This window comes from Amblyomma americanum, chromosome 5 (genome assembly GCF_052857255.1).
Source record: "Amblyomma americanum isolate KBUSLIRL-KWMA chromosome 5, ASM5285725v1, whole genome shotgun sequence".
NCBI lineage: Eukaryota > Metazoa > Arthropoda > Arachnida > Ixodida > Ixodidae > Amblyomma > Amblyomma americanum.
The window spans coordinates 106,552,862-106,577,902 of record NC_135501.1 but is presented as its reverse complement, the minus strand read 5'-3'; the positions used below and the strand labels follow the sequence as shown (position 1 = coordinate 106,577,902).

At 45.6% G+C, this 25,041-nt stretch overlaps 1 protein-coding gene across 1 annotated transcript in view; it reads left to right on the top strand.

Annotated features, from left to right (window-relative positions):
* The window catches only part of LOC144132601 (uncharacterized), a 51,537-nt gene that overhangs the window by 2,906 nt on the left and 23,590 nt on the right, over positions 1-25,041 (top strand). The window contains exons 2-3 of the mRNA XM_077665128.1: positions 113-189; positions 23,266-23,409. Of these exons, the coding sequence (XP_077521254.1) occupies positions 113-189; positions 23,266-23,409 (221 nt within the window). The remainder of the gene's footprint in view (positions 1-112; positions 190-23,265; positions 23,410-25,041) is intronic.

The window sequence follows — 25,041 nt, the reverse complement described above, 5'->3', positions numbered from 1 at the left end:
CACGTCGCCTTATTCGTTTTTTTTTTCCCCTCTCTTGTCTGGTTGCTGTTTCCTGCAATGACACTCCACGTCCGTCCCATTCACCCAGAGTGGCGCTTCTCTTTCGGCACAGGGTCCCAAGAGCAGTCCCCGTCCTCCAGGGAGCACGCTGACGTCGAGAACGCGACGACAGCCGCCGCTGCTGTCACGGTACTCTCGCCGACTCGTACTCGCTCGATGCATGCGGACGCACAGGGTTGCTAGCATGGGTGGCCTTGGCTGAAATGGAACCTCTGCTTTGTCGCTTGGGTACTAGTTTTTTTTTGTCCTTTTTTGCGAAAAATTGGCCCGAACCGTATTCTCTACATAAGATGTATCCGGAGCAGTATTGCGATACATGCCCGTGGTGCGGGGTAGCCCCCACCCTGTATCATATCCCATGGGAAGGCATACACAATGTAGCTTTCCGGGGTAACAAAGAGCCAAATGCGGAGCAGTGGGAGGACCGGCTAACCAGCAGCCAGCTCAAGGTCCAAAGGGACCTAGTGAGCCACGCATGCCGAATGGCCAGGGACAGTGGTGCCTTGGACTAGGGGCGCCAACCACGCTCAGCCTGGAAGACATCGGCACTCATCGGGCAAGCAGCAAGACTTCTTTATTAGAGCAATAAAATTTATTCACTCACTCACTCACTCTGGTGCCATAGGAGAAGTACTTTTAACAAGGTAACTTTAAAAGCGCCGATCACCAACAAATCTGGTGTCGACGTTGGGAGCGAGAAATAACAAGCATGACTTTGGCAGGTGGTCCTCAGAGAACAACCAAAGAGGCAGGCGAGCGACGTAGATCACGTGACCTTGCGACGTCATCACAACCTGCACAGGGGTTCGCGAGCGAACTGCCCACCGTAGCAGGTGGTGGTTAGATTAATGCCTCGTTTCTCCAGAAGAGCAACCTGGGCCGCACAAGGCCCACCGCTCGGAGCACCTACCATTGCAGGGCAGTGGCGCATTGCTTAAACGCTGCACCTCTGCGCCAGTAGGGGTATGAGGACTCTGAGGCGTCTATGAATGTTAACTACAGAATGACCTTCTGCATATTTGTGAATTAACCCAGAACGCTACCGCGTCTCACTCTTAGGGCGGAGTTTAAGTATCCCCTCCAATTTCGCACGAGGAAACACAGTTTAAACACTTCGTATATGGATTCAGGCACCAGAAACGGCTTTCAGAGCGTTGCTATTTTCCTTGCGCTTGCATACTACCTAATTATTGACACTTGAAATGTGGCTCATTTTCTGCTTAGTTTCGCGCGCTCTTTCTGAAATTTTTTCCTCTTGTTTTTTGCCACATTCCCTTAAACTTCGTAATCCAGTCCTGTCCACACAGTCTACGGAACTTGCCCCTTTTAAGCCAAGTCACACGTGTATCAAGCTTTCGAGTTACATTTAACGCACCGCCGTTTTTTTCTTCCTCGATCACCGATGTTTATTTCATAAATAGTTTATTACGTAAGCACAAAGTTAACCATTAATCAATTTGTCTAAATATCCAGATTAATAGGTTAAAGATAAGTAGTTCACTAGCACTCAAAAATCTCTCATAAGAGCTTTTGAATGGCGAAAAAAACGGCGATTAAATGGTCCTTTCCTAAAGTTATCAGTTCAAATCTACTCAACAGTATAATATAGTCAAGGGAGGGAAGTGATCTACTACTTACAGAAATGACGTAATAACGTTGGTGCACCTGCATGTTAAACCTCATTTCTCGTTAGCACATTTCCACTTGTTGCCCACTGCGCTCCTAAAAGCAGTCACTAAAAATTAATGCAACGTTTTATGAAATCAAGTTGTTCACTGCTAATTTGTTACCAACCGTTTCCTTACCCTTACAAAGAAAGATACATAAGCTAAATGACACAGACAGTACTTTAATAACTGGCTTTTCTACTATATATATATATATATATATATATATATATATATATATATGTGTGTGTGTGTGTGTGTGTGTGTGTGTGTGTGTGTGTGTGTGTGTGTGTGTGTGTGTGTGTGTGTGTGTGTGTGTGTGTGTGTGTGTGTGTGTGTGTGTGTGTGTGTGTGTGTGTGTGTGTGTGTGTGTGTGTGTGTGTGTGTGTGTGTGTGTGTGTGTGTGTGTGTGTGTGTGTGTGTGTGTGTGTGTGTGTGTGTGTGTGTGTGTGTGTGTGTGTGTGTGTGTGTGTGTGTTGCGTCAGCATAATGACAAATTTAACGTTTCTGGGACCGCACATTCTAATTAACCTGATAAGAATAACCGACTCAAACGAAGGGCCAAATTTGCGAGGTATAGATAAGGTGGAAAAGAATTACTCCATGCTATAACTGAGCGCATTGCGGTTGTGTGAGCCTTTCATAAATGTGGTTTGGTTTTCTTTGCTCCAGCATATGTGTATGTGTGCCGCGTAGCATTGCTTGCTCCACGTCATTGCCTTGAGTACTGTGCATGTTTAACTGGCACCACGTCTGACGCTCAGTACTGTTTGTATTGGAGCCAGCACACTGCTGACAGATGTCAATCGTTTTGGACTCTGATCCTATTGAAATCATTGCTTAATATTCCAAAATTTACACGCCACACCATGAAACACACGGCGCTTGAGAACTTAGCAACATATGGGACAAGTAAATTCTGTTGTTTTTTTTTTTGCTTAGTTTTAGCATAACCCTTTTTCAAACATATACACTCGTCACATGTGGCGGTTGATAGTAAAGTTAACATTAGTTTATTTGCCGAAGGCTCCTTGCTTTACATCCCAATACACTCTGCTGCTGACCAAATGTTACTAAATGATGTTTATGCTTGAATGAAATTGTCTCGTAGTGTAACATATCAGCGATGGAGCTAAACCCTGAAAAAAACTGGGCTCTCGCGTATGACAAAAAAAACACGGAATGCTCTTCAGTTTAGTTATTCTGTTTCTAACACTCCCAGTTCAGAAGTTCAAAAATGCAAATACCTTGGTATTATAATTAATTCACAATTAAACTGGAACGACCATATTGATTATATGTGCTCATCTGTGCTGGAAAAAAAAATCTGGTCTTTTAAGACACAAGCTGAAAGGAACGCCCAGAAGTGTAAAATTGCTGGCCTATAACTCCCTAATTAGGCCAAAACTTGAGTATGCGGCTGTAGACTGGGACGCATACACAAAAAAAGATATAGTGAAAACAGAAAACATGGAAAGATGGGCTGTGCGATTCATTTATAATAAATTTAAGAAAGCTGATTTCCCATCTGCTTTAATGACCGACAAATTAAGACCGCTTGAAATAAGACGTAAAATTGCTCGCCTAGTATTTCTTTATTCACTTATTCAATTAAAGCTCGTAATTTCTTCTTCATCTTGTGTTACACCATCAACGACGCGAAAAACTTGTCACCAACACATCCACGCCTTAAGACCACATTTGGCGAAAATAAACTTGTTCAAATATTCGTATTTTCTGCGTACAATAACCGAATGGAATTTGTTGCCTGCAACTATTTTCATGAGTAAAAAATTTTAAAGGACGCTGAGCAGCACGTGCACTGTAAAAAAGCGAAGCGACAATGTACACTAGTGACTTTTTGTTTGGCTCTTTTGTGCCATGTGAGAAAACATTCTATAAATCGCACAAATTTATGGCTTACTGAAGGTGTTTTTGCTATCTGCTCTCCCTGCTTTGACCACATGAGGTCCGCAGTGTTATGTAAATAAATAAAAATGTAATAAATGAAAACGCACTTCTTAAGAGCTCACGAACGGACCATGGGGGTTACACTTACGTCATTTACAAGTGGCCCGGAGGTTAAAACACCTCACCGTACATGCACATCTCCATGGATCGTATTTAACTCATGTTTTTTAAAAGGTAAACCGTGTCCGCCAGGCAGCTGTGATTGTCATTAATGAACAACAGAGAGCGCCGTTCGAGTGCTCGAGACAAGTGTTTGGGAGACCGTACTATGCAAAAATGACTCTCAGTTACTTGCTTTCACTGAGGGCTTTTTATGTCTTAACCCGTATATGGAGACAGTTGCCACGTGAGGGGAAGTAATGCGTACTTGACTAAGGATGTACTCACAACTAGGCATCCACACACAAGTTAGGACCAGTTGCTACTTCAAAGGCAGTGCTTGCTGCTAAGCTTTGCTGGCAGGAATAGTTACACTGTGCGCATTGCTGATAAGGTTAGTTAACTTCTGCTTGTAAGAGCTGGTGTCCCTGCCACACCCAGTTTTTGAGAAGCTAGTAACATATGTGGCAATTGGTCAGGAATGGGACGGCCTTTTCTTTTTACTGCAAGTAAAGAGAGCGGAGACTTTCATGTAACATTTGTTGCTGAAGCCAGCGTCTGTCTTCTGTCAACAACATCGCGACGCATTCTCACCAACAAACATGGCTGAGGTTAAAATTGCGCACTCGTCCGGTCTTTTTCTTTCCGTGCCAGTTTAGCTCCTGATAATCTTTTACCTTCAGCTGCTTTAACCTTGAAGTACCGGGCGTCAGAAATTGTTAGAAAAAAAATCAGGCGTGAACATCGATCGCCTTGCGTTTCTGCTTTTATTTATGGTGCGCTGTGTGGGCTGCCAGCTGGGCTGCCATTCAATAAACAGGACGTAGCTCTCCAATGCGACCAAAGAGGTTATAATTAGAACTTCTTCGAAGCGACGACCAGCCGTTTGTGGGCCAGGACCATCCTGACTTCGGTCTGCACGACGGCAGGCTTTAACAGCAACGGGCGCCGCCTGGCTTCGATTTTCTTGTTTTCACTTACTCCGCAAGACATAAGAGATGCCTCTGCTTTACGCATGCTGCTTTATTCTCGGGCTCCACTAAGCCTGACGAAGGCCGCCGAGTCTGTGACGTCATGATGACGACAGGCAGCGTCATATACCACTCCGGCGTATACGCACAAAGATCTGTCATATACACAGACCTGTCTTGCGCCAACCGACCACCACCCAACGCGGCATTGTTTCCAGGCGATTCCGCTGATATGCATGGCGATTATGTAATGATGATGGAAACGTTTATTGAAAACCAACAAGGCCGGGGCCGGGAAGACTTATCGGGTCCGTAGTCGGGGACAGCTTTTATAAAAGCCCCTGCGCGTGCTCTTTCGACGAGGACTCACTGTTCCTCGAGGTCCGAGCTGGACAGGGCCGCCTCCCGGCTCTCCCATGTTGCCTCATCTATGATGGGAATTCCGCTTCAGACAAGCCCATGCCATATCGTATAAGTTTGCCTTCTGGGATGTTTGCCTTCTGGCCATAAAATTTCCGCTGTTCAAAATAAAAGAGCATTTGCGCGCTGCGAGGCAGACACTCCCGAGCTCCGCTAAGGGTCTCCATAAATCAGAGGAGTGTCGCCTTCGACGGCTACAAACTGCGTCCTTTAGCAATCCAGCTACGCTTTAGGCCATTGAGCCCGAGTGCTTTTCGGCCGATTATGGAAGAAATTATTTCTGCCGGCTCTCCGGTATGTACACAATAAATCATTTATAGTGGTTTTCTGGTCCTCACTGAAGTCTGTGTGTAACAGAAAAATGGGGACAGCTTCTCTCCTCCTAATTTTAAAGCACATATTCTTTCTGTATGCTCTAGAATAGATGCTTTTGCAGGCCTTGTGCTGCAGTTTTCGCCACTGTTGGTCGACGCGCCATTTCATCAAACATTCGTTCAATCCGACTGCGTAATTTTTACACTCCCGACTCCCACAGCCTTTCGGCGTTCGAAAGTTCCACAAGAATCAACACCAGTGCTCCTGAGAGCCAACATGTGACGCCCATATGAAAACTGAAGTGCAGATCACTTTATGAGTAAAGTAGCTGTTATTATCATACTCCTGGTGGACACCTATACCAGGCAGTGAAGGAGAGAGGAGGATGAAGGGGTGAGAGAAAGTGTGAGCATACGCAGCACTTGTGGGCATAAGCGTTTTTCAACGGGAAAGAGTTTATGAACGTTTCTTCAGTTTATGAACACGTTTTTTTCGCATATTGTAAAATTTCACTATAACAACAAATATATCCGCAAACCTCCCCTCCGCAGGCTTGTATTTTGTTCCCGTTCTCAGAAACTTTCCCCTTTGGTTTTCAATGGCACTCTTAACAGGTCGGTGCGAGCGAAGGGAAAACTTTAAAAGAAAAATTTTGCTACGCATTGGAAGAATGGGCGTTTGCCTTTAATTTTTCTATGACAGTACCTTACAATATTCCACTGTTCAATTTTTTTTTGTCCAAGAATCCTGGACCTGAGTAGGCAGAGCGAAAAAGACGCTGCAGTGAAATGCTTCGGAATTGTATCGACCACCTGGAGTTCTTCAACTTGCACTCACATCGCACAACACATTGCCATGTTGCCATTTTTGCCTGATCTAGACGCGGTGCTGCTACCAGGATTATATCTTCATAATCTTACGTATCGATTTTACGATGATGTTATGAAGCCGCCCAGCTCAATGACCTCTAAACACCGTGGCACCGTGGCTTTCAACAGCGGTAAAATTGCGATTTTTTTACCAGCAGCTTCTGCGGTCGTGAGTGGTATCTAATTGAACTATCACGCTCCTTTTGTGTCATTAAACAGCTCCGGCTTCTGTGTACTTTATATTACAGTCAGCAGGTGTGTTGTCAGCTCGTAAAATACTGTTGGCACTTCAAGTAATACACCGTCAGGTACACAAGCTTAGCCGTGACGCCGTTGGACAAACACTCAAACCTTCAATGTACCACAAATTAATCCAAGCCATGGAAATCTGGGCAAACGCCTCTAGTTTTCCCGGCTGCCATCGAGTGGAGTGTGCACTGAAAACTCAAAATCACTCATGGAATTTATGGGATGCTATATGATTTTGCATCTAGGTGGAAGAGTCATCCACGATAATCACCTTGTTCGCACAGAATCTGTCTCGGGGCTCTCAAGTATTTTTTTTTAATTAAAAGTTTGAAATATTCCCATTCTGTTGCGTTGTGGTCGCTAGGGGCAGCCAGCAGATGGCGCTAGTTGCGGATGTACCGAAAAATTCGGCATTCCTCGATGTGATGGCAGGTTTCCCGATCTCCACACATTAGCTTCATCTAAGAATGAAGATTATAGCATCCAAGTAAACTCGAGTGGCGCATGTGTCAGAGTCCTAAATTACCACATTTATTCAACTCGTTAGCCCAAATCCTTACTTAGCAGAGACGGCAGTCAGGCAAGAAGGCCCACACATGCGCTTTACAAGACTTCGTTGTTTATTGCTAACAAACTTGGACCCTTTAAAGAAAAAAGCTCGGCGACTGCAAGATACACAGCTGGTGGCTGTCCGGATCAGAATCACCACCACTGTCGGCCGCAGTGCATATAAAGAGACTGGGAGGCCTCCAGATACGCCGCGCCGACTTCAGTGAACTACGCCCAACGTTGCAGGAGCTTGTTGGCCTTTGTAGGAAAGGCACATACCCACAGTGGGGGATAGGCCAGGGTTCCTTGCACATTCAAATATTAAAAACAATGAAGATTGACATAGGTGAAATTTTTGTTGTGATGGAAAAAATTCAGACAATTATAACTGACCAAAAAAGTCTCACACGCAATGATGTAATTATGAAGACAACCGCACGCTGAATTTAGAACTTATCCCCTGGCGCTTGCCCCAAACGAGAGAAGGACCGGAATAAAAAGTAAAAGCCCTAACCGAGCGAGGGGCAGCTCCAGATGAAATCTACGCAGAGGAGCCAACCACCGAGAGGTGAGGAGAAAGGGATTCAGTTTTGCCACATGAGTCACAAAGCTTCGACCCGGAGAACCTCGTTCGGCACAAATAAAGATTCAGTCGTGGTATTCTGCAGCGCCACAGACACCTCGCATTACCTTGAAGGTAACCAGCAAAAGTTAATACCACACGCGAAACAGAAGGTGATAACTGGATCAGGTGGTGATAAAGAAAGAAGAATGAAAGACTAGCATAAGCAATATTAGCGGGAATATCTTCTTTATTATTACCTGGCCAGTGGTACCGAGATAAAGCATGTGGTCATGACAACGATGTTCTATCTTGAGAATAGTGAGTAGTACTATTCACTCTGCAAAGGTATTTAGTTCTGTACTGCACCCTCTCCAAGAGAGCTCAGTTTTGTTTACAATGCGCTATGCACAGAAGGTGAAGTTTGTTCAATGACAGTGAGGGCGAATCGGGATCCGGTACCTCGGGGAAGCTCACGGAGGCAGCGGCAGGGTATTTGTTAACACACAGTAACGATAGTTTATTGGAACAGCTGCCGGCCTTGTCTAGCTTCGACCATTATCTAGCAGGGTATCTACGATTGTGAAAAGCACAGTAAATGAGCACTAGTCACGCAAATCTGCGCTTCCATTAAGCTAACCCCAGACGAGACAAAGCGACCCCCTCACCTCTTTCACTTACTTCTGCGACTATCCAAGAATCCAAGAGTTATAGCCCTACGGCATGAGCCTACTAATGTCATCACGTACACGCCATCGCCGACGCAGTCCCCAGTGCCACGAGCATACTTTGGCAAATCTATAATAGTTCTAGCCTAGTTAACATACTACATCCGCCCTCACAAAACTCCACCTCGTCGTTATTCTTGAGAAGCCTGTACAAGTGGTTCCATTCGGTTAAACAGCCAGCCAACAAAAAAGAGCACAGGGTGGACACCAAATGCCTCTGGACGGGACACCGCTGCTTGTTAACTAGTACAACACGACTCAGCGCTTAATAGCCGATTTCTTCTGACAGACAGCACGACGGGAAGGAAGCGAATAGCTTACTTTACTAAGTTAAATACAAAAAAATAAGCATGACCTTCGAAAATAATCAAGCGTCCAATCAGCTCTGCGACAAGGGACACCAAGAGAAGGAAAGAAAAAAAGAAAAACGAAGGACAAGCGCTACTATCAACTGAAAGCGCTACTAACAACTGAAGTTGATAGTAGCGCTTGTCCTTCGTTTCTCTTTTTTCTTTCTTTCTCTTGTTCAGTTGATAGTGGCACTCGTCCTTCGTTTTTATTTTTTCTTTCTTTCTCTTGGTGTCCCCTGTCGCAGCGCTTTTGAAAGTGTTAAAATGATGTACCAACTAGCTAAATTATCCGTGTTGCTCCAATCAGCTCAGGACAGTGTTTGCGTCGGGACCTCAAACTGTAATACTGATACCTATGTATGTACACCAACGTATCGCACGATGAAAATAAAGTATGATTATGGTGATGAGTTCCAAAGCATGCAGCGATAATTTGTTTCTCGTACCTGCTACGCCTTCGGCAGTGTGTATCAATCATACAGTGCGTCCCAGCGCCGAGACTCGAGGCATCTCTCGATTGCTCGGAGTGCAGTGCTATGCTGTAAAACCAAGCTGCATGGCGTAATGATAAATCCCTTCTACGATCAAAAAGAAAGTACCAATGCTTCACGTAAAACGTAAAAAAAATGTTGATTTTTGAGCCCTGCTAGGCGGGGCACTTTGAATCGCTGGTGTTTAAATTTCTTCTTGGCGTTATAATACCATTCGAGGCTCCAGTTTCTGTTAATGGCTACTACACGTTCGTCTGTAATATTATTGTTTGGCTGCGCGATGTCGCTACACGTTGTAATAATAAACTGAAACTGATTAATAAGCCTAAAACTAAAAAATTCCATGCCCAGCGCATGTATTCGAAGTCGCAATATGTGAAATTACTGTCTCGGAGCGTAACATGTGTTTCTGGGGCAAAAATTATTTTGCAGTTACAGTGTGTTGCTCATGGCATGCATTGGTACAAATTTTGCATCTGAAAGCACTCCCAGGAATTGCCAGGTGCTTTAATGAAAGAAGCAGTGAAGCTTATATTTTTTTCTCCTTTTATGTAAGCCGATAATAGAAAACAAAGTGAGGATAAAGCCTAAATGCTACAAAGCGCTACATTTGGAAATGGTTTTCATGCCGCATACCGCAGTCGTAGCTGACTGTGCAGTTTGGATTTGTGTTGAATAGTTACTTTTGGGAAACATTATTCGCTCCCATAACGTGACAAGCCCTTCTTACGTTTTTTTTTTACTAGCTCAAAATTGCGAGGCCCTGGAAGTGTAAGGGAATACGTCTAATTAGGCACCTAGTGACCACAGATCCGGATCACAACAGTGAAATAGTTGAAAGAATAAGAATGGGGTGGAGCGCATATGGCAGGCCGTCTCAGATCATGAATGGCAGTTTACCAGTATCCCTCAAGAGAAAAGTATACAACACCTGTATCTTGCCGGTACTCAACCAACGGGGCAGAAACGTGGAGGCTAACGAATAGGGTTCAAATGAAACTGAGGACAACGCAGCGGGCTATGGAAAGAAAATTGATAGGTGTAACGTTAAGAGACAGCACGATGGCATAATGAATCAGGGAACAAACGCGGCTTAATTACATCCTAGAGGAATAAATTGGCTTGGGCAGGGCATGTATTGCGAAGGAAAGGTAACCGCTGGTAACGGAGTCGATTCCAACAGAAGGCAAGCATAGCAGAGGGCGGTAGAAAGTTGGGTGGGCAGATGAGATTAGGAAGTGTGCGGGCATATCGTGGGCGCAGGTGGTAAAGGACAGGGCTAATTGGAGAGACATGAGAGAGGCCTTTGCCCTGCAGTGGGCGTAGTCAGGTTGATGATGATGATGATGATGATGATGATGATGATGATGATGATGATGATGATGATAGTTGTGGTTTTCAGCCGTTTTTTAAACACAACAGCTTTTGGGCGATCCACAAGAGTCCACATTTGAACGCACACATTCTAGCAAAGAAGGTTAAGACATTCTCGTTTTCCTCAAAGACAGAATTTTTTTTTCGTCTTTTTCCGAATGTTTTCACAGAAAGCGCATTTTTTAAAACAACACCCTTAACTCTCACGTTCTTTCACTACTTTCGTGTCCAAGCATGCCTTGCAATATAAGGAATGAGCACTTGTGTCTTTTCTTGAGAATTATAGCTCATTCAATAAGCGATATCACATACATCCACGGTCAACTGTCTTTAGGCCGATTCCATCTTGAGCCAGATAGTTCGGCAGTTAAGCATCGCCAAATCCTTTAAATCCTCGAATGGCGAGGAATACTACTGCACTGGGGTGCTGTAAGGGCTCGCGTTTACAGCAACCACTGTGCCATGGAGACTTCTGACTGACGCTGTACGTTTACATATCAGTAACGACGTAATAACGGGCGGCTAGTTGAGGCAAAGAAGCCTCACTGCACCTCACACGCGACGAACACTCACTGATCACCACAGAAGACTGATGTGGTAGATTGTTGTTGCAATTACATCGTACTGTCGCTGGTTGCACTAACAATAAACGACTCGCACGGAGCTTCAGCCTTACTTCACGTATATTTAGTGTACACTGACCGTTTCCTTCCGCTACAGCACTCTACGTACCTGAAATCATCGCGAATGCGTTAAAGTGAACTAGGTAGCACGCGCTTGCGCAGTGAGTCCGACGACAGCTTTACAACTAGCAGTTCTCTGCACACTCTGGTCCGATGCAAAACGAAACAACCCATACGTTTTAAAACCAGGAGACCCTGGAATTTAATTCTGTAGTGTTTTATAAAGGTGTGCCTGAGATCCTGGCGCTGAAGAGTAAATCGGAAAAAGAAGCTATACACATTTCATTCATAAATGTCATTTCTATTCCCAAGAAATTTCCTTTACAATAAGCATCGCACAACTTTTGTTCTTTGTTTCATTTTTTTTGACACTCAGTTGCTTATTTTTCTGGATCTAACCCACCATGCCAAGCGCATATCTGGTATTTGTGGTTAGTATGCTTTCAATATGTTTAGTCAAAAGATTATTACGTGCCAAATCTGCGCCGTCGGCTATGATGGCAGTATGCTAGAGGGTTCGTAATGATATCGACCATCTCCGGTTCTTAAGCACGTGCCGAAATGTTCTGCTCTTATCAAGATGTGGTCGCCACGACTGTACTCTTGGGAAGAACTAGTGAGTAGAAGCACTGTGCCAAGAACAGCTCGCTTGATTACAAATTTCGAGTGTCAGCTTCTTCTCCAACAAATCGTTAGCTCCGTGTGACAAAACACGGGTGCTATTTTATTTGTATTTTCGGAAGATACTGCACTCCGCGAAGCATTTTGTGCCACCAAGTAAAGGACGAAATGCATGGGTAACCGTTTGCCCAGAATTACTGCTCAAGACACAACACCTAACCGTAGCAGCACTGTACTGTACTCTCAGTTCTCACAACCATGCCGAGATGTAGCCGGGCACCAGAAATTGAAATAAGGTTATAAAATTCTCATGTACATTGTAGTAACGCTACATGTTACATCGAACGTTACCATAACGTTAAATATTCACAATCGTGTAACGTGTTGTGTCATAAACATAACTTGAAGATTCAGTGTGTAAACATCGGGGTATAGCTGTGTTTTAATGTTCTATCTTGTATTGTAAACAATAGTTCAACATTTAAACTAAACATTCTTTTTAAATTGTGCTATAAACGTTAGTATAATGGCGGAATCTTACCTATAAACAACATTAGAAGTATATTTTGAGCATTGTTTCGCGGAACTGTTCTTAAAGTAAAGATGTTTTCAAACGACGAGAACGTTGAATAAAATCTCTTGATTGTGCCTGCCATAGACTGCATGCAGAGCCCCGTTATATTGCCAGAAATCTTTGCTTATTGCACACTCACCCCTGACCCTCATCGGACACCCTTGTATAATGGCTATACAAGCTTGTCGCTGTGGTGTCCACTCGGAGGTTAGTCAGTTGCATGCATTGCGTGTGTGTATTGTAGAACTGACTGCAGCCGCGCAAAGTCGGGGCATCCTGCATACAGGCCCATTGAACTTCTTCCTTTTGCTTCGGTGATTCCTTTGCACCTGAACTCCATGAGGGGATTTAGCCCAGATGTGAAGCCTTTTACCAACAGCCGAAAGTACGGGAACGGCAGGGGGTTTAGAAAGTGCTCATTTCAAACGATACGTCGTTACTCCAAGCTCGACCTTCTAGCAGTGAGCGGAACTGTACTCGAGGATAAGCTTAAGCGGCCGGGAAGAGAGCCAGCACGCGTGCGATTGCGCAAAACTTAAGCTCTGGCTGCTCTCTCTACACATGAGCGGTTGTTTTCAGCTGCACTCAAAACGAACGTTGGCTCGCTACCTTTCGTCAGGGGTAGTGCCATTAATGCAAGAGTTAAGCATAGTACCCGTCCCGCGTCGCAATAAAAGCTCGTTGATGGTTACGTTGACAGGCCACATAAAACGTGCCGCCACTAGCGATGAAGCTCCCGGCTGCACGGCGCAACGATGTTACGGGTCCCTTTACGAGGTTATTAAGTAATCAAACTATGCTAAAACTTGGCCCACATTAGGCGGCCGACGACTGCGTCTTTTTATAGTCGCATAAAGTGCACGTCGTTAGCGTGCCATTCGGCTCAGCGTTCTGCACCCAGGGTCCTTACTTAGCGCCTGTGTTTCATGGGCTTTCACTTGCGGGTGTGATGAAACCATCCAGCACATCCTCAGTGCCCGCTACGGTGTCCCGTTCTCGGCCCGATTGACGGGGCCGTTCCATACTGCGCAGATTCATTTTCGACTGTTGGTTCCGTAGCTTAAACGGCTACCCGCAAATGTTTTAAGCATTTCAAGCTGCCTATAGGCAGGCTAGAAAACGAGTCAAGAAGGGTGAGACAGATCGAGATAAAATAACTCCCGCCCTAACTCCCGTAGCCAGAACCTGATGGCCAAGATCCCGACCCGCAAATCCCATTCTTATCCGCTACTTCACAGGGCAGATCAAGGGACTCTCCCCCGGTCCGATCCGACCGCTCTCGGTCGTTACAATAACACATTCCTAATTATTTTATCTCGTCCTTGAAGTGTGCAAATTCATACGCGCATTCTCGAGCAGTATTTATTATATTCGAGTGATATTAAACCCGCTATTCATCAGTAGTAGTACGGGAGAGAAAATTGTCTTATTAAAAACGCCCCGAGCCAGAACCTCAATATCGAATTGCACTCCACCGAACTACCTGTTTCAACTGTGGTGTGTGATCCTGCAGCGGTGGTTCAGTGGTTAGGTTGCTCGGCTACTGAGTCAGAATACCAGGGTTCGAAACCGATTGCAGCGGCAGTGTTTCGATGGAGGCGAAACGCAAAGGGCGCCCGTGTGCAGTGCGATGTCACAGCACGTTAAACATCCCCAGGTCTTTAACGCGCACTGATATCGCACAGCACACGGGCGCCTTTTGCGTTTCGTGTCGCCGCGGTGGCTGAGTGGTTACGGCGCTCGGCTGCTGGCCCGAAAGACGCGGGTTCGATCCCGGATGAGGCGGTCGAATTTCGATGGAGACGAAGTTCTAGAGGGCCGTGTACTGTGCGACGTCAGTGCACGGTAAAGAACCCCAGGTGGTCGAAATTTCCGCAGCCCTTCACTACGGCGTTCCTTATACCCTTAGTCGCTTTCGGAAGTTAAACCCTCTAAACCTTAAGATCACCAGGTGGTCAAAATTATTCCGGAGACATTAACTACAGCACCTCTTTCTCTCTTCCTTCTTTCACTCCCTTCTTTATCCATTCCCTTACGGCGCAGTTCGGGTGTCCACCGAGGTACATGAGACAGTTACTGTGACATTTCCTTTCCTCAAAAACCAAATACTCAGGAAAACAATCATAGAGCTCTAAAAACTAGGAAACCTAAACTGGGTTTCGACCAAAGTATGACACGACATACCGTCGTATGGCGTCACAGACACTGCCACAAAAACTCTCGTACGTGTTCATTAGTTCAATTCACGACTGTGACAGCTTCTATCATCACTTGTCAGAAATGTCCAAACATAAGCAGGCATTTTTTTCGTTCAGCCAACGATGAGCAAAATGCAAATTTTTTAGCAGCTCGAGACGTCACAAAAGCAAGGTTGTCCTTAGAAATCGCCCGGATCGAGGCCTCGAAATTGGCAGTTTTAAATCATACGTGCTGCAAAGAAACGCTGTCCAGCTTCTAAATTTAACGCCAAGGGTCAGAAGACTCAGGAGAACCTACCGTGAAAGTTTCAGTAAAATGGGCGTAGGTCCAGAATTCCGCGGAGTTAAGTCGAGAGGCCTCGGCTGCCGTTTATATACTTTACATAAATCCTATCTCGTATGCGTTTTGCCACTCATTTCAATATTTCTCTCTCCGCCCAGTGTTTGCGTTCATCGATCCCCCGATAATGAATGTTAGCCAATGAATACATGTCTGGTTCGTCCCCCCCCCCCATAAGTATTGCCCTTTGATCTTTGGCTGTATACAAAAAAAAAATGGCTGTTTGTTTAGAATTTCTATTTTTGCAGGTGGACACCACAGCCACGTACCTTCAAGCGCGATTGAGGTGTCCACTGATCTAGAGAGCCAGTTATGCGCCATTGCCAGTTATAGGCGTTTCCTTTCATCAAAATCGACAGAGCCTAAACCGTGTGCTGGTTTTGAGAATAGGAAAGGCGCATAACTTCCCTAGTTTGTAGGTTGACGCCACCGCCTATTCGCAATGCGACTGAGGTGTCCACTGACCCAGTGAGCCAGTTACACTTGCTTCTCCGAGGTTTCACACGGACACCAGTGAAACCCGGTGAAACCCGCAACAGTGCGTACAGCTCGTTCGGTCGAGAAAGAGAGAAAGAAAAACATTTATTGAAATCTCAATGAGATTAGCGGTGGGCCGTCGTCTTCATCGTTGACGTCTGGCCTCTTCGCAAGGTCAGGCCCCTATTCCAGGGCTCCGCTGAGTCTTGCTGCTTCGCATGCGTGCTGCACAAAGGCCCTTTGGGCTCTGAGCTCGCTGCAGGTGAAAAACCGTCGACGTAGTAGTAGTCGGCACCGCGTGTCGGAAATAATCGGGGCTGCATAAAAAAAATCCCATCATGGTAATTTGTGGTTCTAGTGATTGCCTTTTATTGGTGTGTAATAGGCGATTAGGCGATGATGAGTTAATGAAATCATTTAAATTTATTCATTATTTGGTTAATAAAATAAATGAAAAAATGGGGGAAATGGGGTTTCGATGGTGTCAAACTGCTCAGAATCGAAAGCCTAGCCCACTAGGCTATCGCGTCATGCATACCCTTAAGGCGTAGTTTAAGTGTCCTCTCCAATTTTGTTCGGCAGTTGTCTTTGTGGTCTGCAATGCGCACCTGCGTGTTCGTGGACTATTCAATATTCGTCCCGCCGTGTATCATCTCACCGCATGCATGTGCGCATTATCTCTGGGCGATGTCCGTAATTGCGCGGCAAGCGACGATGGCGCACGGGCGACTGGAACAGAAAGCGAGACTCGTTTCTCTCCGCTGTTTTGTTGGGGCGAACCCGTGGCCCTGGAGATAGATTCGCGTGTCGGCGCTGCCGGCATCGATCGACCGAGTGCGTCCTTCTACGCACGTGACTCTGCACACGCGCCTGTTCCCAGGCCGGTGTTGGGGTGGGCTTCGGAGCGTGTTTCTCTATGCATGTCGGGAGAACGGTGAGTGTTTTATATAAGGCTTGACAGCTCCGACAAGCTGCGTTCTACGAACGTACGCGGCTGTCATTGTCTCGTTTTTTGTGTGTGTCTGTGTGACTGTACACCAAGGCGGACATTATGTGCCTGCTTTTGGCCAATAATTAGGCGAACAATTGACTAAATTTACCTAATCCAGATGTTTATTTTTGAGTTTAACGTGCAAGCTTATATTGCGAAAGTAAAGGCTCTCAACATCGAACGTTAGCCCTTTTTTTCAATATTCTCAATCGGCCATGTGGTTAAAATATTCAACTTCAAAACTCGCATTGCTAACCTAGCTTAGTTGGCTTACCAAGTTTGGTTTATTGGTTTGTGTGGATTTAACCTCCCAAAGCAACTCGGGCTATGGGGGACGTCGTAGTGAAGGGCTCCGGAAATTCCGACCACGTGGGGTTCTTTAACGTGCACTGACATCGCACAGTGCACGGGCCTCTAGAATCTCGCCTCCATCGAAATTCAACCACCACGGCCAGTATCGAAACCGCGTCTTTTGGGTCAGCAGCCGACGGCCATAACCACTGAGCCACCGCGGCGGCAAGCTTGTCTGGGACTCTGATCATATTGTAATTAGCCATAATTACTCATAATTGGGCCTGTGTGTTTCCCCTTTCAAGTCCAACCGGTTGCGGTTGTGCATGCAAACATTTTCTGCATCTAGAACAACCAACTCGCGAGAAATGTAATGCTTCTGATAATTAAGAACTTTGGTCATATTTTCGATTACATGCTTTCTTCTGGGGGTGAGAAGGAGAGAAGGTGCGGAGCGGGCGGAGCTGACACTTAGATTTTCACCTCAAGATCATGGCGAGAACACTGGTAGCTTTCATCCTGCCGGCCAGCTGTATTGTATTAGAGATGTACCACGTCGGAAAAGGGGCAGGGTTGAACTCCCCTGTGGACGCATGCGTGTTGCCGTTTCTCGTATTCTTGATCATGTCTGGTCAGGGGTTTTATCCCAGCAAAGACGTACTAGCGTAGGCGTATACCACTCTACTGGATGCTGGCACGGTCATGCAGTGGCCCCGCCCCTTCCACTGCACGTGCGCAGGAAGCGTTCGCTAAACCAATATTCGTCTACGCTGTGCTAAAACCCTTCAATGTCTTATATTATGCGTATACGCGTATAAGTGAATTAGTGCGATCGCGGGAACCGACGGTGGGTAAGCAGACCGTCTAAGTTTAGTCCCTATGTCCTGACATTGACGGTCTGTCGGTTTTTTTTTCGTTATGTTAACGATGCATACGCACATGTCCCACTGTCATCGTTTTAAGGAGGGGCGGGAACATAAAGGCAAACAAATCTATTAAATCCATGCAGCGTAATCTTGTCTTACCGGCCGCAATCTCATGTACAATGCTGTCTGATGCAAGACACCCCTCTGGAACTGAATAGGCACAATGCAGAGCTTCCGGAAGGGACGGGAAAAGGATAATACAGACCATCAGCACCGTATCTTTCCTGGCGTAGCCAAAAACATATCCTTGTCTTATCCGGCATCATCTTGTAGCGTTTTATGCTATCACAACCCCGATGTTGATAACCATCGTGGCGGTGCTCCGGCCTCCAAAAATGACCTCCGCTGGCAGCGCGGACCCGATTCTCCTCTGCTGCGCGGCGCCCAATCAATCTTGCCTACGCGTGCGTCCAAGAGGCGCTAAAATATTCACGGCTCGGAGACGGCTGAGAAGATCGATACAGAGCGCTTTCCTTTCCTGCGGTGGAATCGTACGGTGGTGAAAGACGCCAACGGCAACGGAGGGCGAGCGCGACCTGATTGCTTACCCAGGGCAACCGTTGCGATATGCACCTGTCTGCAGTTTGTCGAGGCACTTGTCCCAGGACGCAGACAGTGCCCGGACAGTCGCCCCATGAGGGGAAGCACTGCTTTTTTCGCAGAATTTCTTGTCTGAAACTGATGATGATGAGCCCATTTGAATTTTTATTGCACAAAGGCGTCTGGGGCCAATGAGCGCCATGACTCAAGGTTCTTTTTTTTTTCGTCTTCTCATTGTGGTGTAAAACACCCATTTCCCAAGCATGTCATCATAAAGAAGCCGAGCACCAGGCCAGAGGAAAGCTTGTACCCATTGTATCACGGATGGGTGCCCAGCGGCACTGGTGATCGAACCCCGCACCTTCCGCATGCGAGGCGGACGCTCAAACTATAGGGCCACCGCTGCGGTTGTTGTCTGGAGCAGTACGTGTGTTTCGTGTCGAGACAACCAGCGCAGACCTGATAGCTTTTATTTTCTAGTCATTTAATAGCTCTGTCTAGCGTACGGCCGAACGAGGGTGAAAGTGTTTGTGATGACCCGAGTGATATTTTCGATGAAGGGCTCCTACTGCCCTTCGCAGTAGTTCCCATACCTCTTTGGTAGCGGTGACGAGTTGACCAACGCAACGAGTGACGCCATTGAGATGAAATTCTAGACTGGCTGACAATTCCGCGGCATCCGGCGACAACACTGTTAAAGGTTTTTCATGTCCAACATTCTCGGACAAAAATTTGAATATTCAAAAATTGTAACACTCTGTTACAGAAATATTCCAGGTAATGGTCTATTCTTCCGATATGCAGCAAAATCTTTCTTTTAACGTGTTTTAATCGATCGTTCCGAGCAGTTAAGGTTGCCATAGGAAACCAATGGGGAACGCTTTTAACGATATCAAAAACGTTAATAAAAAAAATAGACTGCCTTCGGATGATCTGGGGATATAGTGATTGCTATAGTGAAATCTTACATAATGGGAAAAGAAACACGTTCATAAATTGTTTTCCGTTCGAAATAGCTTTGTCTAGAATTGTTGGGTATGCGTCCTAAAAGGGAACTCCACTACTACTTGTAACATCCACATATGGTATAGGAAAGATGCCGCTGACAGATGTCGATGCCGAAAAGAACTGAGTGTATTCCAGGCCCATGCTTAGCTTATAAAAACTCTGAGCTCGAGTACCTTGAAGAAAATGAAAGGTGCTATAAAAGGCGCATTAAATGGCGCATGAATTGCCAGTGCTAAGAAGGCGCGCAGTGTATTCAAGCATAATTGGGCCGGTTCCTATTTGCTTCCGGTACGCGTAGTTGGCAACGGCACGCGGCGTCGAATCAGGCCAACTCGGCCCAACATTTCTCCCCACGCACCTGGACGTATGCAAATCTGTCTCACCAGGCCTCACACGCCTCCTTGAAAGTTTCTGCCAATTAGGCCTTTCACCACCATTCCCCTTTGAGGGAGCGAAAAAAACCTCATTATGGAAACCCGGAGACTCTAAGGAAGGTTGAACTGAAGCGCGTTGTTCGGGAAAGTTGTAGATTAGAAAGGCTGCGTCATACGGGCGCACTAAACCGTGCTTACAGCGTATTCGCTAATTATAATTGCACCATTACGTGCTTAAGTGGCATTACACACTAAGTCTGCAGAACACAGCTCCTTGACTGCAAAGCAACGCAAATAACAATTTAGAGCAGGACAAAAAAGAGCATCTCTAGTAGTAGTCAAGTTAAATGAGCTTATTTCGCCAGCTAGTGCTTTACAGATACGAAAAGCTTCAAGAAAAAGCTCCAAATATACGAGCACCGGCCTGGGGCACCTGCTTTTGAGCAGGTGCAGCATCGACTGGACAAAAAGACATTGAATATTCAAAATAACGACACACTTGGAATCAGAAATTATCCTAAAAGAAGGCCTTTTAGAACCATTTAAGGATTTGCTCCATAATTAGGACAAAAAGGTAAAATTGATTCCTAATTTATTATTCACTGATAACATGCAACTAAGCAGCGATGTTTCTAGCTAATAAGAATCTGTGAAGTGCAACCCATCGAACGACTGTGTGCACAACAGAAAAACGACTACCAACCACGGTGCTACCATTTATATATAGCACGATGAAAGGCAAAAAATAAAATAAAATGGCTATAATGAACATGTAAAACTTTCGGTCACCACAGACCGGAACTGCGTTTTCTAAACGATATCGAAATGAGGTAACTCCCTCTTGTATAACAGCTGGTGCCGTCGGACGTCTTAAAAAATTCTCGTGTTCACACGCTTGGCAACAAGAAAGTCATCCATGTCGGAAGCGCAAAGGGCACTCATGAGAGAGTGCTCGAAACTGTCACGTCATCTAGGTTGGTCTGGGCAGCCTCACTTGAAACTTCACCTTTGTCAATGCTGATACTTTCCGAGCGTAGTTTAAATTATTATGTGCTTGCTGGAACCACACTGGTAATTATGAAAACATTTGGCAAGAGAGAATTGACTTAATTGATCATAACGATGGTTTACGTGCTGGAACTCATGATGGTGAGATGGTAAAAATATTGGATTTTTGAGAGGCTTAGTGAACGTTATGAAATTAATTTTGAGCACGCTGAAACCACTAAGGGATAGTGGAGACAAAAATGGTGAACAGAGGGTCTTAATAATGGTTATGCGAACGATGACGCACAATCTGGGACCCGCTGTTGTAATACTGGCAACAATATTGAGAATACTGACGCTTGGCGCATATACTGCAATGTTTACGCGGAGTAGCAGCCATATTGTGGATGCTGGGAGACCTGGCGGACATAGCGCGGACGCAACATATGCGTGCTAACCATGGGCTTGATAACAGAAACAATACCGGAAAGGCAGGAAGATTTGGTGGAAAAGATGCTGGACATACAGGCACTTATGGTGGTGGGGTAAGGAGGAATACTGAGGATGTTGAGAAAGCTGGAGGACCTAGTGTAACCGGGAACGTGTACATTGTGACTTATTAGGGTTAAAGTAAAAACAGGCCGCAAACTGCGAGATGCATGATGGCCGAAGGTAGCTAGTAGCGCCGAGTGACTGAATTATACTGGCTGCTTACTTTAATCGCGCGCGATTACTGAATTGTAACTTCATTTAAAATTACAAGCAAGGCGAGAGGTTCTTATGCTCTGGAAGGGTGCGGCGACTGCTCTACAGCTTTCTGCCAGTTTTGTTGTAATACTGCATTATAATGCTTGCTCGCCAGATTGTCTCTAGTTTTTGCGTCTTCACTGCAGAATGGCGTATGCACATAGATAGTGTATACAGTCATACCTCGTTATAACGCAACTGCTTGTAAGCGAATATTGTATATAACGAAGGAATGATCATTCCCATTGAAAGCTCGGTCAACGTAGGCTATAACGAAGCTACAGCTACAACGAAGTAATCGCCAGGCTCCTTCAACTTCGTTGTAACGAGGTTCAACTGTACTTTATCCCTGTCCACCATGTAAGCTTGGAAGAACAGGAAAGCGTGGTAAAAAAAAAGATTAAGTACTAGTAAACGAAGCAGAACAGAACTTCGAAAGAATAGAGGGTCTTCTTGGGCGTAGATTGTAAGGCGGTTCTGCAGCGTAGTCCACCTTGCATTTTGCGCGTGTATCTGCAATTGTTTACCTGCGGCCCGTGTCCTGCAACACGTGCACCCAGTGAACAGGCATTTCACAGGACAAGCCCACTGCCGACACAATATGTGGCTGTTGAGGGCTCTTCTTAGCTTAGGCCTACCGAGAGTTGCCAACTCAGCGCCATCGCCATCAGCCAAACTGCGTCCACTGCAGGACAAAGGCCTCTCCTACATCCCTCCAACAAACTTCGTCCGGTGCAAGGCTGCGGCGACCTTATTCCCGCCCACCTGACAATCTGGAAAAAAGTGCCCTGAAGCTTTAACATTTACAACGATTTTCGTTGTAATATCTCCAAATGACAATCATCGTTATTTCCTGATAAGCAATGGGTGTTGAAGGCATTTGGAAGAAACACTGCTTCGCACTTCAAGTACAGTGTGATCCAAAAGTCACGAAAAAAAATTCAATAACACGAAAAGTGTGAACAGTAGAGCCATAGACCCTTGTTCATTTTGACTTATGTTGTCAAGAACAGCACCTTCGTGTCTTCTCTCTACTGTGGATAGATACCCGCAGTTATACCGCCGCTGTTCGTGGCAACGCCTTATCAATGCCCGTTTATATGTTAGACCCATAACTAGCCCCTGGCGATAGGTCCAAGTACTGGTCTGTAAATGTTTTGGCACTTATGCAAGAAATAAAACGCATTGAATTCAACTGAATTGAATTGAAACTTTTTCTGGCTATCTGGTGCGATTGGCTCAACAGACGTTCCCGCAGAAGCACACTGAGTGGTTTTCTTGTCAGGTTCCTTCTTATCCTGGTACACTCCCGACAGCATACTCGCGAGTCAAACTTCACTGAATTGGCTCCACAGCGACTGCAGTCAGACAAAATCCTTTAAACGCTGCCTTGTACAAACTGGGAAGATTGACTAAAGTCGGGTGTACACTCCTCACAACTTGCAGTGCTGTTCTGTACACGCATTCATTGCCTTATCATGGCAGTGGGTGCAGACAGGCGTATTCGTCATAGATGCCACACGTCACCAAACAGCTGTTTCTAGGGCAACACGAAAACAACTTTATACCAATCTATTTTTATTGCGACACTCTGGGCGTTCTTGGCACCAAATCGTGTGTACATCCTTGTTTGTTATTTTTCCAATTTGACTAATATTTCGGGGAACAAATCTTGTTCATTTCTTCGTTCTTTTTTGCCGTTAAAATTTTCCGGAAACTTTACATACCTAATGTGAAGTGGTAACATAAAATACCGTGCAGCCATTCTATGAGGGGAAAGTAAGCTGATCGAATTATAGTGCAATTAAAATTTTGTTATGTAATTTTTTCCAGACTACGGAGCCCAGAAATGACACCAAGGTGGAGGTGACGTCACAGGCGAGCCCGCTTCTTAACACCAGTGCGTCGAAGGCGACATCGTCTGGATGGGATACGGTGTACAAGCTGCTCTACGAAACGTTCAGCTATCCGGAGGCAGTAAGTTTCGTCTCTTGGGAATGTACAGTGTGCCTTTACGCTACGTGTACCACGAAACGGTAGTTACATCAACTTGCATGCTGTATAGTTCCTGAAAACCTGCGAGTACAGTCTCTGTCAAAAGTTTAAAGCACACGGGATTTGCTTTTGGGCACGCCCGGCGGCTAAGTCTCTGCCAGTGCTCTAAATCCCTTGCCGCCAGTGCTCTAAATCTTCAAAGCGAAGAACAACTACTGGCCTTACCCCTCCAAACGTAAGGACTTACGCAATAGCCCCGGTATAGGACATATATGCAAACCCCTTCAGTTACTCGCTTTTAACTAAGGCTGTATTGTACCCAACAATTCTGGGCAAAAGCATTTTTGAGCGGGAAGCTGTCAATGAACGCTTCTTCTATATAACGGAAGATTTCCCTATAAAAATCAATATATATCCCCAAATCACCCGACGGCAGTCTTGTATATTTCTTTTCTGTTAACGTTTTTGCTATCGTCGAAAGCATTCCCCGATGGTCATTTACGGCAGTCTTAACTCTTCGATGCGATCCATGGGAACACTTCAAAAGAAAGATTTTGCTACATGTCAGAAGAATGGATCATGGCCTTCAATATTTCCTTGACAGGGTCTTGCAATTTTTCAGTTTTCAAAATTTTGTCCGAGAATATTGACGTGAAACATAACTGCATGTTTAGCCAAAGCTGCAAAAAAAAAACGTACGTATTAGGAAAACCTGAAACACTTTAGGGCAGCGCCCGAAACGCTATCATGATTAGAAGGCATGCAAATCAGGTATCCTGAAATAAATTTATGAAACTGGCAATTTCTGAATAATAAGAAAACGGAAATTTCATTCTGCTTTAAGAGCCGGAAAGCTAAAATCAGATGGAGCTAGAAGCATGAGCCTCGCACGCAATAACAAAGGCTTTACTTATAAAAAAAAAAACATATTGACCTTAGAACTGTTTTCTAAGCTAGATTTATTGCCTCAGGGCATTATGATGGGCGAAGGTGTGATGAAAGATGTAGTAGTGATTAAATAATGGAAAAAGTCTAGCTGAATTGATGAAGTCCAGTAGAGAACGATGGTACGGTCCCTGCGTCCACGCACTATATGAAGCAGGGTTGCTTGGTGAATGACCCGCTGCCTTCAGGTTCCGGATCCTTGTAGGCTTGAGAGCTGGGCAGTTCCACAGTAAGTGATGAATGTCGGCTTCAATGTCCTCGTGCTTATATATCGTACACCCTGGCCGAGGAAACAAATCTCGGTACTGAGGCCACTTCCGAGTGACTGCTGGTGTGAGGGCAACCCCTACCCGGACCCTCCTAAGCGCAACCTCCTCTGCACGGGTTAGACCGCGGGAGAGGGTTACCGCACACGGAGGGATGAGAGCACGTGTGCGGCGTCGCAGGAGTTCCTTTCTTGATGAAAGGAGGGCGAAGTTGTCCAAATGAATGAGCCGAGGCGGTGATGAGACTGGAGTCGCGAGGCGGGTCGCTAAATCTGCTTGGATTTGAGAGGTCAGCAGATCCCGTGGGACCCACTCATGCTTACTGGCTGCGGGATGAGTGCCGCGAGCCGGTGGGTGTCCTGAAATATCCTTGGACAGCGGCTAACACGTCGTAGGAATCGGA